At 43.5% G+C, this 18,280-nt stretch overlaps 1 protein-coding gene and 1 non-coding gene across 2 annotated transcripts; both read right to left on the bottom strand.

Annotated features, from left to right (window-relative positions):
• Positions 1–1,446: 1,446 nt before the first annotated feature.
• On the bottom strand, positions 1,447–11,559 carry Pnn (pinin, desmosome associated protein). The gene is made up of 9 exons (XM_048362247.1): positions 11,401–11,559; positions 10,542–10,613; positions 9,501–9,569; positions 8,225–8,297; positions 8,050–8,144; positions 7,806–7,881; positions 5,154–5,309; positions 4,939–5,077; positions 1,447–3,860 (listed from the first exon to the last, which is right to left on the bottom strand). The coding sequence occupies exons 1-9, from the start codon at positions 11,511–11,513 to the stop codon at positions 2,488–2,490; spliced, it is 2,166 nt and encodes a 721-aa protein (XP_048218204.1). The 5' UTR covers positions 11,514–11,559; the 3' UTR covers positions 1,447–2,487.
• Positions 10,271–10,403, bottom strand: LOC125363691. The gene has a single exon (XR_007213284.1). It is a non-coding gene; the product is annotated as a small nucleolar RNA SNORA66 (small nucleolar RNA).
• Positions 11,560–18,280: the final 6,721 nt, after the last annotated feature.

Genomic DNA, 18,280 nt, shown 5'->3' with positions numbered 1-18,280 from the left:
ACTCTGCCAACTTGAGCCACAGTGCCACTTCTGGCCTTTTCTATATATGTGGTGCCGAGGAATCGAACCTAGGGCTTCATGGATGCGAGCCAAGCACTCTTGCCACTAGGCCATATTTCTAGCCCCTAAACTTGTCTTTGTAGGTGAACCATTTAAGGGCTCTCATTTCTGAAAATAAAGCTTTAATTGGGAACATCAAAACATTTGAAAATGGGGCTGGGGATATAGCCTAGTGGCAAGAGTGCCTGCCTCGGATACACGAGGCCCTAGGTTCGATTCCCCAGCACCACATATACAGAAAAAACGGCCAGAAGCGGCGCTGTGGCTCACATGGCAGAGTGCTAGCCTTGAGCAAAAAGGAAGCCAGGGACAGTGCTCAGGCCCTGAGTCCAAGCCCCACAGGACTGGCCAAAAAAAACAAAAAAAAAAAAACATTTGAAAACTTCAAGATTATGCTTAACATAAGCATTTAAATGTTAGTCAAATTAAAAATACTTATCTTTTCACTATGTTCTCCTTACTACCTACAATTAAGCTTTATACTTATTCAACTAGCAAATGCTATTTACACTTTCCAGGAAAAAAGTGGGGTTCCAGCAGCACAGCTCAGTCAGTGGCAGAGATTGTACTGAGCAGGAGTTTCAACTTTAATCCAACACCATCAAGAAGAAACGCAAGTAAAACTTCATTTGGATACGTGTGTACTGTGCTGGGGCTGAACCCAGGGCCTCATCCATTACCAGTGAGTCACATCCGCACTCCTGTACAGAGGTTCTTAAAGCATGCAAACTGTCATCGACTTGGCCTTCTCCCTCAACCAGGTCAGAGTCACAGCCAGCCCTTAAAATCAGTTTGCATGGGCTGGGGATATAGCCTAGTGGCAAGAGTGCCTGCCTCGGATACACGAGGCCCTAGGTTCGATTCCCCAGCACCACATATACAGAAAATGGCCAGAAGCGGCGCTGTGGCTCAAGTGGCAGAGTGCTAGCCTTGAGCGGGAAGAAGCCAGGGACAGTGCTCAGGCCCTGAGTCCAAGGCCCAGGACTGGCCAAAAAAAAAAAAAAAAAAAAAAAAAAAAAATCAGTTTGCAAACCTGTTTCACTGTGGCACTTGAAGAATAAATTTTGCTGAGCACTAAAAGCTGTGGATGAAATTACTCTCTTGACAGAAACATGTAGGTCAGGGATTTTGTGGTCAACAGTTTGAATTCATTTACTGTCTTAAAAATTATCCCAAGAAAGTATGCTCCAAGAGTTGTTTTAACATACTTGTTTACACTTGGAGTTGTATACATAAACTAAGTCTGGAAGTGCATATTCACATTTTCTCTAGAACCATTTACTTGAATATTGAAAGCTAGTGTTAAATTATGAACTAAAACAGGTCATTTCGCAATGTATGCGCTCTCATACATCAAAATACAAGTACTAGTCTTAAGCAGTCACACAAGTCTAAGCCACATTTATTTGCACATGTATAGTAATGGGCAACAGATACTCCATACAAATTTATAAAACAACAAATTTATCACTGGGAACACTTGCGTGTTATTTCGCTTACATAGTCAAGTCTAGGTGAGCGTCTTTCATTTTGTAAACTTCCATACAATGGTTCCTTGAACAAAACTTCTCTAAAACACATAGTGGCATGTTTCAGTTAGAGCCAACACAAATGTTAAGACAAGACCACAAATTCAAAATCCAAGTTTAGAAGATTCTTTCACCTCACTCCCTTAGAAAGAAGTGACTATTAGTTTAACAGATCGCATATACTGTTAGCACAGAGGTAACCACAAAGACAGAAGAATGATGCTCCCATAATCAGGAATATGACAACCAAAATGTACTAGCTTACTTTATCTACCCACCATACGGTTTGAATGACAGGAAAATGCTTAGATTAACAAGGGAGATCAGAAAATAGTAAATGATTATAAAGAGAACTATTCCCCTTCAAAGCTGCAAAGACCTGACGGCTAAGGCCAAGTAAGTGAGGAAAACTTCAAAAACATTCTAATCTTATTCAGTATCTAATGATAAAAACTGAAAATGATATCAAGAGGGTATTTATTACACAAGTGTCAACAAGGACATCTGAAAAATAATGAAATGAACATTTATTTCTACAAAAGCAATGTGTGATACAGAATTAGAAGGGAAAGGACTTAAAAGATTTACCTATTAAAATATACAGATTCTTACTGAAGCATATAGGATATTTAAAAAAGATGACAAGGGATGTTAATCTTTTTATTATTATTATTTTTACATATTTTGGAACCTCACATAATTTTGATAAATAACTCTTACAAAATTATGCAAAAAGTACAAGAATGTCTGGTAAACAAACAGTCTGTATTTTCCAAAAAGATTTTTTACAACATGCAATTCTTAAGGCAGCATCCTCCTTACAAGGAAAGGAAATCCTTTAACTCATCAAGAAATCTTCTGCTGCAAAGAATAGGCTAAGAAAGCCTGGCTTCTTCCATTAACGCCTTTTGTCTTTCCTGTCTGATTTTCGGTCTCTCTCACTTCTTGAAGATCTTTTGCCCGATCGACTACTCTCTGATATAGACCTCTTTCTGTCAGACCGGGAATTCTTATCCTTCGATCCTTTTGTTGTATCTCTACTACTACCACCTTTTGAAGATTTGTGACTTCTTTCTAATCCTGATGTATCCCTTCGCTTCCGATCCATGCTCCTTCTATGCTTCCTGTCTCTATTGTGTCCCCGGCCCCTACTTCGACTTCTACTCTCACTGCTACTAGTAGTGCTGCTGCTACTATCTCTGCTACTACTACCACTTGTACTGGAGCTACTACTAGAACTGCTTCGACTGCTACTGCTGCCACTGCTAGAACTGGTCCCGCTGCTGCTACTGGTTGAACTGCTACTAGAACTACTGCTGCTACTACTTCCACTTCTACTCTTGCTTGTTTTCTTTCTAACTCGACCTCTACTTCGGCTCCTGGTTTTGGTTTTACTTTTGCTTTCTGAGTGCACTGTTACAACTGGCTCCACTAGGGGCACTTCAGTGAGCTTTACAGGCTCAACAGGAAAGGCTTTCCTCTCAGGTAGTTGATTCTCTTGCTCCTGAATAACCTGAGGTGGTGCCTGTGAAATAGCTAAGGGCAAAGGCTCAGGCTGAGCGAGAGCCTGGGCTTGCTGGACTTGCTGGGGCTGAGACTGGGGCTGGGGTGGAGGGAGGGACTGAGGCTGAGCCACAGGCTCAGGTTGGGGTTCAGATTCTTTTTCTTCTTTTTCCTCAGATTCCTTTTCCACTTCTAGAATGCTAACATTCTCTTTTGCTGGAGAAAGAGATTTACATTCTTTATCTGGCTCAACTTCAAATTCCATCTCTGGCTCCAATTCTTTGCTAGTTTCATTTTCTGAAGGCTCTATACTTGCAACTTGATTCGCTTCCATCACTTCCATCACTTCCTGCTCAGGAATTACAGTTTGGACATTCTCAACCATCTCTAGCACATCCATTACTTCTTCAGGCTGCCTATCCTGTTGTTTCTCGCTTTCCCTTGCCTCTGTTTCCTCCTCCATCTTAACCTCCATTTCCTGTTTTGGCTCCTCCTCCTCCTGTTCTTTCTCTGCATCACTATGCACTATACCACCTACTTCCTTTTCCTCTTCTTCTCCTGCCTCCTCTATTTCTACATCATTGTGCTGATTACCTGTCTCCTCCAACTCTTCCTCTCGCTGAGCCACCTTACCCTCTTCTTGTTCCGCCTTCTGTTCTTCATTACGCACCACCTGATGCTCTTTTTCCTTCATTGTCTGTCTTCTAGGCCTAGCCTCCATCTTATTTATTTGTTCTGCAAATTCGAGGCGTCTACCTTCAAATAAAGCTGAACAATAAAAATTAAGTGTAAAACTTAGTTACAATTCAAAATCAGCTTCATACCAGTAACAAATGGTCACTAAGATTCATATAAATATCTTTTTGAAGAAAATATTGATTATAGGAAGTAAGTATTTACACAGACAGCAAAGATCCACAGGAAATCTATAAATAAAGAATTTATTAGGGTCTGGGAATGTGGCTTAGTGGAAGAGTGCTTGCCTAGCATGCATGAAGCCCTGGGTTCAAATCCTCAGCACCACATAAACAGAAAAAGCCAGAATTAGTACTATGACTCAAGAGGTAGAGTGCTAGCCTTAAGCAAAAGGAAGCCAGGGACAGTGCTCAGGCCCTAAGTCCAAGCCCCAGGACTGGCAAAAAACAAAAAGGTAAGCAAGAAAACCTAGACCACTTCCAACTAAAAGCAAACTTTTGCTACTTAAAAAACTTTAGGCTGAGCACTGGTGGCTCACACCTGTTATCCTAGCTACTCAGGAGGCTGAGACATAAGGACCACGGTTCAAAGCCCCAGCCCAGGCAGCAAAGTCTGTGAGACTTTATCTCCAATTTAACACCTGAAAATCTCAAGTAGTGCTATGGCTTAAAATGGTAGAGCGCTAGCCTTGAGCAAAAGAGCTCAGAGTAGTGCCCAGGCCCTGAGTTCAAGCCCCACTACCAACAAAAACAAAAGCAGAACCAGTTTTAGAGCATTCTAAATACACACCACCTAGCCAGCATCTTAACAGTGTATATCCACCCAAATGTTCACCCTTTATGAACTATACCAATGTTCATTTTTGTCTTACTTCACTGAGAGCAGTTTATGTGACTACTAAAATTACTAAACAATCTTACAAAAATACATAATCATAAGAACACCAACAAAATGAGATTCAGTTTACTCCATCATGAAATTATTTCTATACCCCAACCTATTACCCCAAAATAACTTAAAAGGAAAAACAACCACCAAGACTTCACCCTCAAAATGAACTATTAAGTCAGATTATTTTAGAAAATAAGTATGTGTGAATGTACTATCTTACCCATGAAGAAAATTTCAATGGATTTCTTCATGTACTTACCATTCATTTTTCTCTGTGATTCTTCTATTAGTTTTTGGGTAGCTGGACACATTCTTCCAGGAATATAGAATAAATGGGGCTTTGTCTTAGTTCTTATATATTTAATTATCTTGGCATTATGTTCATTCCATTCTTCTTGCTAAAGAAAAGGTAAAAGTTTAGTGCTCTTATAACACCAAGGATTACCAATCTTTGCATTCCTAAAGAATACCCACCAGCTGTGCAAGCTCAACCTTCTGTTCCAAAAGCCGCAGTTCTGTCTGTTTAGCACGTCTCTCTTCAAACAGTTCTCTCCTCTCATTTTCAACTTGCTTCCTTTCTTCTTCTGCCTGAACTTCAAGTTTTTGTTCAATTTCCTGGCGTCTCTTTTGCTAAAAATGAAGAATCAGTTTTCATTTAGGTATAATAGGGAAAAGGTGTATCAGATATAGCTGGTTGCAGTCCAGTGATAATTTAAAACCTACATCCTGATTATGTATGTGATGACATAATTTTAAAGTTACATGTACATTTCACACTTTTTTTTTTTTTTTGCCAGTCCTGGGCCTTGGACTCAGGGCCTGAGCACTGTCCCTGGCTTCTTTTTGCTCAAGGCTAGCACTCTGCCACTTGAGTCACAGCGCCACTTCTGGCCATTTTCTGTATATGTGGTGCTGGGGAATCGAACCCAGGGCTTCAAGTATACCACGCAAGTGCTCTTGCCACTAGGCCATATCCCCAGCCCCACATTTCACACTTTCAATTCAGAATACCTAATAATTTCAACTTAGCATTTGAGATCGGTTGCAATTTATCTTTCACAAAACAGAAACTGAGGCTTTTTAGCAAAGCCATCAGTCCTAAAATAACTACTTTCCCTTCCACTGCAAAGTTTCAGGACGTTCTCCACAAAAGTAAACCTAAAAAAAGTGTCCTTTTTAAGAGGTTCTTTTCAGTTAATCTTTCCAAACAAAAGAATATGACAAAAGTCTAACCTATGAACTAACGAGTTGTACTTTCTGCTATTTACAAAACAACAGTTTGGGTTCTTGTTTTTTGGTACTAGTCCTGGGGCTTGAACTCAGGGCCTTGGCACTGTCTTGGAGCTCTTTTGCTCAAGACTAGTGTTTTGCCACAGCCCCATCATTTCCAGCTTTTTTGAGTAGTTAACTGGAGATAAGTCTTTTCTACTCTAAGTGGTTTTAAACCAAAATCCGCAGATCTCAGACTCCAGAACAGGTAGGATTACAGGCCTGAGACCCACGCTCGGCAAGATGCTCTAAAGCATTTTATTGTTGCTTTGTTTTTTCAAGCAGGGGTTCTCATTATAGCCAGCTAGCACAATCCTATAGCTTCAACCTCCCTAGTGATGAGATTACAGATGTGTACCTCTTGACTGGTTTTAGAATTTTATTTATAGCTTCAAAGTAAACATATAAAAGATGAACTAAGGGTTAGCAAATGCAGAACTGGGCTCAAGTTGAAAATGAACTATACAAGCTGTGCGTGGGGACAGGAGGGAGGGAGAATGTACTCTTTCCCAACTTATATAACTGTAACCCTCCCTACAACACCTTTAGATTAAGAATAAAAAATAAAACCTTAACCTGAAATAATCTATTAGTTTTCCATGACTGAACTGTTGTTTCTCTTGTTACTAGCTCTCCAGGAATATGTGGAGCTCAACAGACACATTTTAAGCTATAACCAAAGGAAAAATGTGCAGAAAGATACAAGTTTTAAACTGTGGAAGCCAGAAAGTATTCCTACCTTTGCTTTTAGATCAAATTATATGTGAACAAGGAAAATAGTTGCAACACTAAACTACTCCCAATGAGAACTAAATAAATGGATTTGTCTAAGGCTAAAGGACATAAAGACCTTAGACTAGAATCCAGATTTTACAGACCAGAGGTCACCTTATCAAAACATAAGGCAGGGCGCGGGGGGGGGGGGGGGGGGGGGATGTGACTTAGTGGTAGAGTGCTTCCCGAACATGTATGAAATGAAGCCCTGGGTTTGATTCCTCAGTACCACATATACAGAGAAAGTTAGAAGTGATGCTGTGGCTCAGTGATAAGCTTGAGCAAAAGCTCAAGGACAGCATCCAGAGTTCAAGCACCAAGACCGCCCCCACCAAAAAAAAGGAGGGGGAGGGGGGAAGAGTTGGAAATATTTTCTACTTCTGCATTGGTGGCTCACACCTGTAATCCTAGCTACTCAGGTTAAGGTGTGAGAATCATGGTTCCAAGCCAGCCCTATCAGGAAAGTCTGTAAAACTCCTCCAATTAAACACCAAGAAACAGGAACTAGAGCTGTTCCTCAAATGATAAAGCACTAGCCTTGAGTACAAAAAGCTCTAGGATAGTGCCTTGGCCAAGTTCAAGCCCCAGGTCAAGGGAAAAAAAACAACTCTTTCTGAAAATTAGGCTTTAATTTGGGCCTTTATTAAATCTTTAAAGAATTATCTTTTGGTGCTTGAGATAGGGTCTCACTATGTATCTCTTGGTATGGTGCTGCCTACTTCTAATCACATTACACCGAGAAAAGGATCAGCATTCAAGGTCAAGCAGGACTACATAGTGAAACCCTGTTTTTTTTGGCCAGCCCTGGGCCTTGGACTCAGGGCCTGAGCACTGTCCCTGGCTTCCTTTTGCTCAAGGCTAGCACTCTGCCACTTGAGCCACAGCGCCACTTCTGGCCGTTTTCTGTATATGTGGTGCTGAGGAATCGAACCCAGGGCCTCATGTATACGAGGCAAGCTCTCTTGCCACTAGGCCATATGGGCCATATCCCCAGCTCCTGAAACCCTGTTTTTTAATTCTTAAAACCGTAGCCACCTACTCTGATAATTTAAAGCAAAACAACAGAAAGCATAGCCCTATTACCCTTTCAGTAGCAACTGTAGATTCTTGTTTAAATTTCTGAAGAGTACCCATCAACAAGCCAAATATTCGTCGATTCCTAAAGAAGACACAACAAAAGAAAAATAAGTTTCAATAGGATCTACTTAACTAAAACTGCCATTTCCCAAGATATATTTCAGGTATTTGAGCAACCCTGAAAATTTTTTTTTACACACTTCATTATTTTGACCGTTTTGTTTTCCCATTGGGTGAGTTCTAAAGATACCTCTGCTTTCCCTTTTCATCCATATTTTGATCCTGGATAAGGTCTCTGCGTGTGCGTTCTTTGGAGGTAGCTACAACTGAAGACTGCAGTGCTGGCTGCAAGACAAAGAGAATCTCAATGACTGAAGTAGCTTCTGGGTAACGTGCTTGAAATGTACTAGATAGCGCACTCATACCTTCTTAACATCATCATCCTCTGGGTCGCTTTCTTGGCGTGATTCTCTCCTTGTCCGACGCTCTCCGCCCAGCCTATCAAAAGAAAAAATAACTTATACCACCAAGAATTTGAGCTAAGTGCACACCAAGGGCAAATGCCAATGTATTTCTAGGACATATCTCCAGAAGTCTCATTCTTTCAGCCTCCTCCCCATTTTTCTTTTTCCTCTGGCATGGAAAGGATAAAGTATAGCAACAAATACCCAACCTGAATTTGGCTCTTCTGAACATCTAAATATTTGTTTTCTAAGCACAAAACATAGTAAACGGTTCAAAAACGTCAGTTCTTCCCATGTTTATCTGTTCATGATCCTTACTTTCATGAAATTTGTTACTGAATAAAGCATTAAGTTTTGAGGGATACTGGCTGCAATCTTCTATCAAGGGACCTCAGGGTTAAGTGGCATACTACTAAATTCCATTACAACCCAATTCAACAAAACTTGTTATATATTTTTATACTATTCTCTCTCTTTGGCAATCATGAGCTTGAACTCAGGGCCTGGGCACTGTCTCTGCACTTTTGTGCTTAAATGCTCTACCACTTCAAGCCACAGCACCACTTCCAGTTTTCTAGTGGTTAACTAGAAATAAAGAGTCTCAAGAACTATCCTGCCCAGGCTGGCTTTGAACTGTGATCCGTAGATCTCAGCCTCCTGAGTAGGATTCCAAGCATGAGCCACCCATGCCTAACAGAAGGCCTTCTCTTATGTGTGTGTTAGTACTTGGGCTTGAAGTTAGGTGCTATGAATTAGTTTTTTCACTCAAGGCTGGCTCTCTACCACTTGAGCCACAGCTCCACTTCTGCTTTTTGGTGGTTAACTAGAGGTAAGAATCTCATGGACTTTCCTGCTTAGGCTGGCTTTGAACCATGAACCCCAGATCTTAGTCTCCTGTGTAGCCAGGATCACAAACATGAGCCACTGGCACTTGGCTTAGTATTCTGTACTTTTTTTTTTGTAACTTGTTTATTAATTAAACACAAATTTTTTGACAAGGTGTTGTGCTCTGTACTTTTTTTTTGCTAGCCCTGGGGCTTGAACTCAGGACCTGGGCCCTGCCCCTAAGCTTCTTTTGATGAAGGCTAGCACTTGACCACTTGAGCCACAGCACCACTTCTGGCTTTTTCTGTGTACATGGTGCTGAGGAATGGAATACAGGCCTTCAAGTATGCTAGGTTAGTACTCTACCACTAAGCCACATTCCCAGACCCTTAATATTCTTTCTTAAGCATACCTACTGACTGCCCCTTCAAGGTCTCTCTGTTTGGCTGGGGGTCCTCCTCCACTATCTGAGAATCCACGCCTGCAATTAAAAATATACAATACACTGAAAATAAAAGCTACGATGACATTTCCATTTGTAATAAGATAATTAAGCTGCTTTTTGAAAAAAATCTTCCAAATAAAGTAACCTTAAATGGACAACTCAAAATCTGACGGGTTTGGGGCTTTCTTTTGTGGTGCTAGAGATTTAATCCCAGGCCTTGTACATGCTAGGCAAACAGTACTGCTGACCTACACCCTTATCCCCCAGAAAACATGTATAGTATTTTGTTATTATAAAGGTGATAGAGGAGTTTATTATATAGATCAGGTAAAGAGTACATTTCTTTGCTTGCTCTATCCTAATGTACATATGGCATTAGGTTTTTCTTTTGTTGTTTTGCCAGTCCTGGACCTTAAACTCGTGGTCTGAGCACTGTTCCTGGCTTTTTCGCTCAAGGCTAGCACTCTGCCACTTGAGCCACAGCACCACTTCCGGCCACTTTCTATATATATGGTGCTGAGGAATGGAACCTAGGGTTTCATGTGTAGGAGGCAAGCACTCTTGCCACTGGGACACATTCCCAGCCCCAGTATTTTTAAAAATATAATTAAGGTTGCTAAACACTGGTAGAGTCAATATTCTTCCTCCATTTTTTTAATTGAAATAGCCTTAGTAATGGCCATAAGAAAAAGAGCCAACTCTTTTCTATAGGCAATTTTAAAATGCAGCACTATTTATTCTGTTCTAGGATGGGAGGGGCCAACTCAGAAGCTTCTGAGACAGATATGTTCCCATCACCACAATTACTTTAGCAAACCTGGTTCCCTTAGCTTCTGCTACAATATGCAGAGCTAGTGATCGAGTTTGCAAAGCTTTCCACTTCGTTTCTTAAAAAAATTAGCAGATGACAGCATTAAACGAAATGATACATTGCTATTCTAACATTAGCTCTTACAGTGAATTGTTTAAATCAATGCACGAATTTAATGACGAGTTAGGGGATCTTACCTCAGCAATAAACTACCACGTCCTCTACCTCCACCAGGACCAGAAAGGGCCAGCAATCGGGCTTGGATAGGTCTATAAAAGATTTACAATCATTGTAAAAATTGTGTGCACAAACACCTAAGGGTCTCCTCTGATATTTCCGGATAGTACATCCTTGGGGCGGCAGGGGGTGTTAACAAGAACAGTTCCAAAATGACGGTTTCAAATCCACGTGTTTCAAAAGGGCACATGTATTTGAAAAAATCACATTTACCACAACGGCATTACACAACTGCACACCCACCAACCACGAGGAAGCACTCTGCTCGTGCAAGGCCTGAGGACGAGGAGGCCCGCAATCGCCCGCAGGGTTTCCGGGTCAGCACAGAGCGGGAAGGAGCTTTGTGCGGCAGCTCCCGGCCTGCAGCGCCCAGGGCGGGAAGCCGCTATTCGCGTGGGGCGGCGCAGCCAGGCCCCGCTCTCCGTCCAGCGGCCCTTTGCACAGACGCCTACGGCGGGGCCGAGGGGCTCATTCGGCTTCCAACTGGGCCCGGGAACCGGCAAGGGTCTACCGCGGGGTCGGGGAACCTGCTCGGCCTACTGCGGGGTCGAGGAGCTGGCCTGTGGCGGGGGCCTGGGAGCTGCCTCGGCCACTGGCAGGGCCCGGAAGTTGGCTCGGCCTACGCGAAGACTGCGAACAGGCCTGCGGCGGAGCCGAGGCCGCCCCAGCCCACCGAGGCCCGGCTTTATCTCCGCCCGAGGAACAGGCCTACATGTTCCTTTCAGTCTTCCTCAGGGCCGACTGTTCCTCCTCCCCATTCCCAGCGCACCGTGACCCGAGAGCTATCTCTTCCATCCCGCGGGTCCCGATCTACCCTACCTCACGTCATTCGGATCTCGCCCGGTGAGCTTGCGGATGTTTTCATCTACGTTCTTTAGGCTCTCTTTGGCCTTTTCGAGCTGTTCCTGCAAAGTTCTCACTGCGACCGCCATCTTCTCCCTGCAGCAGCCTCCAACACTGTTCTACAGGCCGCGCCACCGGCGCCGCGACGCAAGACGTAAAAAGACTGACAGCTGGTTGAACCAGTAACCACAGGAGCTGTCTTTTGGCCTCAGCCACTCAACGAACGGAAGACGGAGAAATTTCCAGCCTGTGGGACTCTGGGCCAATGAAAAGTCGAAGAGGCGGGTAGCTCCCGCCCCAAACTAGCCGCGGGTGGCTGGGCTCCGCTACTAGCGCAGAGCCGGGGCGGCGCCTTGAGAGACGCCGCTCTTCCGAAATGGCAGCTCGAGAGCTGGCTTTTCGAGAACGGCTATTTTATCCACAGGCATCGTATTTGTTTTAGTTGGTCGGATCACACCAAATAGGGCGGGAGCAGAACTGTTTCCTTTTATGTCAGTGATTTGATTAGGAAAGGGCGCGGCTATTAATGTGTTGCGCATGCTCAGAAAGGGTGCACGCCTCCCTAGATTAAAGTGAACATGCGGAATCCAAGGAGGAACTGGGCTGGGCTCTGGTGACTCGGGTCTGTAATCCTATCTACTCCGCAGTTGACATCTTACAGTGGAAGCCAGCCTAGGCAGAAAAACGCCCATCTCCTGCTAGGATTACAGCCGTTGGCGCCCAGCAAGATGCTTGGTATTAATGATAAGATATACCTGCCCTTAAATCTTATACGCTGGGTATATTCTCAACCTAAGACCAGATGCCTGAGACTTGTACTATAAAATGAAATTCACTCTGCAGGCATGGTTGATTTAGCTATTAGAGGCCAGGGCTAATAGGTTTAATAAGGGCTCTGAGGGGATCAACCCAGTGATGGGTGTTTCTGAGAGTGTCTTGCACTTCTGGGTTTGCTTAGTTTGTACTGCAAAGTAGAATGTATACATATAAGGATATTAGTTCCAGAGTACATGAGAAAACATCTTACCTCTGCTGAGGATACAATTTAGCAGTAGAGTACCATGCTTAAACTACTTGGTATTTCAAGTCCCCCCTCCCCCACAAAGAAAGAAAAAGTTAATATTTCCCAAAGAAACAACGTTATTGATTTATGGATTATCCCTGGCTGGGGATGTAGCTCAGAGACAGAATGTTTGCCTAGCATGCTTGAGAACCTGGGTGTGCCATTGCTAGCACCAAAGAAAATGAACACACACATACACACACACACACAACTGCTGGACACTGGTGGTTCACTCCTGTAATCCTAGCTACTCAGGAAGCTGAGATCTGAGGATCGTAGTTCAACCAGCCTGGGCAGGAAAAGCCATGAGACTCTTATCTCCAGGTCACCAACCAAAACCAGGAAGTGGAGCTGTGACTCACGTTGTAGAGTGCTAGCCTTGAGCACATAGAGGCTCAGGGACAGCACCCAGGACCTGAGTTCAAGTCCCATGACCACCAACAACAACAGCAACAACAACAAAAAACCTATAATGAATAATCTTATTAAGTCATTCTAGCACCAAGCAGTAGAAGACTAACTAGCCATATGGTAGTGGCTCATGCCTATAATTGTAATTACTCAGGAGACTGATATCTGAGGATCACGATTCAAAGCCAGCCTAGGCAGGAATGTCCGTAAGACTGTCAAATAAACTACTCAGAAAAAGAAGTGTCACTGTAGCTCAAGTGGTAGAGTGCTAGCCTTGAGCAAAAGAATCTCAGTGACAGAGCCTGGTCCAGAGTTCAAACCCCAGGACCAGCAAAACTAAAATACAAATTTGAAATCCCATGGTTGTCTTGTTCTTCTGTCCTTTGAGCTCTTTCTGGTTATTTGGGGTATTTGGGATTGGGCCATTTGTCTATGGACGGGGAAACTTGAAAAAAAAGGCAGGACCAATTAGTCTTAACAGAGTTGAAGGTATGAGGACTGGGGGCTAGGAATGTGGTTTAGCGGTAGAGTTTGCCTAGCATGCCTGGAGCCCTGGATTTGATTCCTCGGTACCACATAAACAGTAAAGGCTGGAAGTGATGCTGTGGCTCATGTGGTAGAGGGGTGAGTCTTGAGCAAAGGAAGCTCAGGGACAGGACCCAAGCCCTGAGTTCAAGTTCCAAGACTAGTTAAAAAAAAAAAAGGTAGAAGGATTAGGGCCTTGGAGATGTCTGTTGAAATTTGTTTAAGAATGAAAAGCATGGGGCTGGGGATATGGCCTAGTGGCAAGAGTGCTCTCCTCGTATACATGAAGCCCTGGGTTCGATTCCCCAGCATATACAGAAAATGGCCAGAAGTGGCACTGTGGCTCAAGTGGCAGAGTGCTAGCCTTGAGCAAAAGGAAGCCAGGGACAGTGCTCAGGCCCTGAGTCCAAGGCCCAGGACTGGCCAAAAAAAAAAAAAAAAAAAAAAAGAATGAAAAGCATGGGCTGGGAATATGGCCTAGTGGTAGAGTGCTTGCCTTCTATACATAAAGCCCTGGGTTTGATTCCTCAGCACCACATATATACAAAAAGGCCAGAAGTGGCGCTGTGGCTCAAAGGGTAGAGTGCTAGCCTTGAGCAAAAAATGAAACCAGGGACGGTGCTCAAGCCCTGAGTTCAAGCCCAGGATTGGCAAAAAAAAAAAAAAACAACAACTGGGAATATGGCCTAGTGGCAAGAGTGCTTGCCTCGTACATACATGAAGCCCTGGGCTCGACTCAGCACCACATATATAGAAAATGGCCAGAAATGGCGCTGTGGCTCAAGTGGTAGAGTGCTAGCCTTGAGCAAAAAGAAGCCAGGGACAGTGCTCAGGCCCTGAGTTCAAGCCCCAAGACTGGCCAAAAAAGGAAAAAAAAAAAAAGAATGAAAAGCACTAAATGCATCTCAGGCCCAAGAGATTTTTACCTATGCAATAAATTTAAGCAATTAACTTAGCAAGTTATTTCAAAGTGATAGGAAAATAAAAGGGCAGGACCGGGTAAAAGTGTAAGGTTGCACAATTATTAAATTCTAACTGTAAACATATCTCCTTGACTTTTTTTTCCTATCTGTCATCTACCTATCTATTTATCTATCTACCTATCATCTACCTACCTTTAAATTTTTTAATTGTTATTATAAAGGTAATATGGGAGGGGTTACATTTACATAAGTCAGGTAGAGAGTAGAGAGCACATTTCTCGTTTTTCCTTTCTTCCTCTCTCTCTCTTTTTCTTTCTTTCTTTCTTTCTTTCTTTCTTTCTTTCTTTCTTTCTTTCTTTCTTTCTTTCTTTTCCCCCCTGCTGGTCCTGGAGCTTGAACAGAGGTCCTGGGCTCTGTCCCTGAGCTTCTCTTTGCTCAAAGCTTGCCCTCTACCACTTGCCACAGTGCCTCTTCCAGCTTTTTCCTTTTTTTTTTCTTTTGTTTTTTTTTTGCCAGTCCTGGGCCTTGGACTCAGGGCCTGCACACTGTCCCTGGTTTCTTTTTGCTCAAGGCTAGCACTCTGCCACTTGAGCCACAGCATCACGTTTGGCCGTTTTCTATATATGTGGTGCTGGGGAATCAAGCCCAGGGCTTCATTTATACGAGGCAAGCACTCGACCACTAAACCACATTCCCAGTCCAGTACATTTCTTTTTGAACAATGTCACCCCTTCTCTCCTATACACCTTTTGAAGTCGAGGTATCATTTTTTTTTTTTTTTTTTTTTTTTTGCCAGTCCTGGGCCTTGGACTCAGGGCCTGAGCACTGTCCCTGGCTTCTCTTTGCTCAAGGCTAGCACTCTGCCACTTGAGCCACAGCGCCACTTCTGGCCATTTTCTGTATATGTGGTGCTGGGGAATCGAACCCAGGGTTTCATGTGTTAGAGGCAAGCACTCTTGCCACTAGGCCATATCCCCAGCCCAGAAGTCAAGGTATCTTAATGTTGCCCAAATTGGCCTCCAATTTGGGATCTTCCTGCCTCAGCTTCCTGCTGAATCCTCCTGCTGGGACTGTAGTTATAGACCTCTGGCATTGGCTCATTGATCTCGTTCCCCCCTCTTTGTAACATTAATATACAATCCTCAGACAGTAACTGAGGTTTCAGAGTGTGGAACACATCTTAACAACCAAGGGTAACAATTGTTTTCATTGGAAAATACTTTTGGACTTATCAACACACAAGATCTATTCACTTTCATAGGATCAATTCCTAGAATCCTGACCAATTTAGCAGTCTGTTTTACAGAGGTGGATCAGTGAAATGCCATGTTCATCAGAAGATTCTTGGAGTTGGAGCTTTAGCTCAGTGGAAGTGCTTACCTAGCAAGTACGAGAACTGAGTTCAGATATCAGCTCCAAAGAGGAAAAGTTTCTAAAATCACAAATTACTGCGGTTTGAAAAATCAACCTTAGTAGATTTTTAGATTGTTTTAGAAGTCAGTAGTGTGATTGGATCTGAAGCATTAATGTATTAGGGAAAATGAGTCATGAGAGACAGGACTCAGGAACACAAACACAATCTAAATAATGAACAGTTTCACTAAACGCAGTCAGGCATGCTTTTCTTTGCCCTATATACTCCCTTAATAAACTGTAACATTTTGGGGGGAGCGGGAGGAAGTAACTCTTTTTCTTTCATCTTTTCCTTTACCTGCCTGCTGGAAAAAATTAAACGCATCAAGGATATTAAGGGTGTGTGTGGGGGAACAAAACAACGCTAGGAAAAGTGAGTCTTCTGAGCACAAAAAACAGTCATTGCAATGCTGAGGATGGACTCAGGGCCTGGCACAGGCTAACAAGTGTCTACTACTGAGCTCTACCCGCACTCTGCTTGAATCATTCTGAAGTGTGCCGTGCAGTGATGTAAGTACATGCAAACTGTGCGGCTACTGCCACTAGGCATCCCCATGCCCACCACAAGTCCCTAATCCCACCACCTCACCCATCACCACCATCAGCTCTTTTTATTCTGAAATCTGAGCATCAACTCTCCATCTCCTAGACTCTCCCATTATTGTATTGTTTGTTGTATGAACTTAACTACTCTAGGTGCCCCATTGTGAGACAAGCTATTGTTTTCTCTAGGTGAGAAAAGCCGCCTTGCCTTCCTTCTATCTTTCCTTCCTTACTGCTTCCTTTCTCTCACTTTCTTTCTTTCCTTCCTTTCTCCCCTCTTTCTTTCTTCCTTCCTTCTTTCTTCCCTCCCTCCCTCCCTCCCTTCCTTCTTTCTTTTTCTTTCGGAAATACTTATCTTGACACCTTGGTTGAAGGGAGCACAGGGAAGAACCCATACTTTGTGAGCTTCTTATACACCTATTGAAGTGCCAGACTTTGAAGTCAGGCCCCACTAAACCCCACTTTACCACGCGAACCTGAGATAAGCAGGCCCTGTAAGCAGACCCAGGACAAGCTTATTAGGGCCCAGCCGGTCAAGAACTCTAACCGCTGGGAATGCTTAACTCTAACCACCCCTAGAATGCCTCCAGCCCTGTGCCTTGAGCCCTGAGCCAATCAGATTTGTACTCCTGTCCGGGTCTTGCTTGCTTGAACACCTGATTGCTGCTGTAACTTTGTTTTTTGCCTTTATAAGCCCTATGTAATCGCAACTCGGGGCTCCCTCCTAACCTCCGCTGTGTCAGTGGGTAGGACGAGGCCCGAGTTGCAGCTCGCTTGAATAAAGCCTTGCCTTGCTTTTGCATTTTGGAACGCCTGAGTCTCGGTGGCCTTCTTGGTGGTCTTCTTGCGACTTGGCATAACACTATATCATATCATAATAAACCAAATTTAATGGACAGATCAGCCTTAGTATGCTTAGGTTCAACTGATGAAATGTTGTAACAGCAAGAGTTATAAAATATACAAGTTGAGGCTGGGAATATGGCTTAGCGGTATAGTGGTTGCCTAGCATGCATGAAGCCCTGGGTTCAATTCCTCAGCACCACATAAACAGAAAAAGCTAGAAGTGGCGCTGTGGCTCAAAAGGTAGAGTGCTAGCCTTGAGCAAAAGAAGCCAGGAACAGTGCTCAGGCCCTGAGTACAAGGCCCAGGGCAGGCAAACACACACACGTTGTCCTTTTCAGTGCCAGTGGCCCATGACTATAATCTAAGCTACTCGGAAGGAAGAGATGTGACGAGGTTCAAAGCCAGGGCATGAAAGTCCATTTTGTGTGTGTGTGTGTGTGTGTGTGTGTGTATGTGTGTGTGTTATGTATACACATACACCACACATATCCATTTACCAGGTGTCTAGAACAAAGAGAAACAGTCATTGTAAATTTAAGCCCACTCCAATTCCATCATTTGGCCACACATACTTCCAGTGTTAGAGCACTGACTACACCTGTTATTAGTTGTGCCCACACTTGGGACTGGTTGTACAAGTGTCCTTTTTTTTTTGTTCAGTCCTGGTCCTTGGACTCAGGGCCTGAGCACTATACCTGGCTTCTTTCCACACAAGGCTAGCACTCTGCCACCTGAGCCACAGCGCCCCTTCTGGCCGTTTTCCATATATGTGGTGCTGGGGAATCGAACCGAGAGCTTCATGTGTAGGAGGCAAGCACTCTTGCCACTAGGCCATATTCCCAGCCCCTGCAAGTGTCCTTTTTGTGTATGTGTTTGCTGTCCCTGGGGCTTGAACTCAGGGCCTATGTGTTGTTTTTGGGCTTTTTTTGCTCAAGGCAAGTCCTCTATCACTTGAGCCACAGCTCTACTTCTGGCTTTTTGGTGATTAATTAGAGATAGGATTCTTATGGAGTTTACTGCCAGTCTGGCTTCGAACCAGGATCTTTAGATCTCAGCCTCCGGAGTAGCTAGGATTATAGACATAAGCCACTATTGCCCAGTGTGTATCTTTTGGTTTTGCTTTACTAACGTT

This window comes from Perognathus longimembris, chromosome 14 (assembly GCF_023159225.1).
Source record: "Perognathus longimembris pacificus isolate PPM17 chromosome 14, ASM2315922v1, whole genome shotgun sequence".
Taxonomy (NCBI): domain Eukaryota; kingdom Metazoa; phylum Chordata; class Mammalia; order Rodentia; family Heteromyidae; genus Perognathus; species Perognathus longimembris.
Note: the sequence above shows the minus strand (reverse complement) of the source record. Positions and strands in the feature narration are given on the sequence as shown.

What these genes read in the sequence shown, in the direction of transcription:
- Pnn (XM_048362247.1), bottom strand. Translation starts at nt 11,513, where the DNA reads ATGGCGGTCGCAGTGAGAACTTTGCAGGAACAGCTCGAAAAGGCCAAA. An exon ending in CGAGATCCGAATGACGTGAG is followed by an intron (nt 10,614 to 11,400) that starts GTAGGGTAGATC and finishes AATCTTTTATAG; the next exon opens with ACCTATCCAAGCCCGATTGC. An exon ending in AGGATGATGATGTTAAGAAG is followed by an intron (nt 8,145 to 8,224) that starts GTATGAGTGCGC and finishes TTTGTCTTGCAG; the next exon opens with CCAGCACTGCAGTCTTCAGT.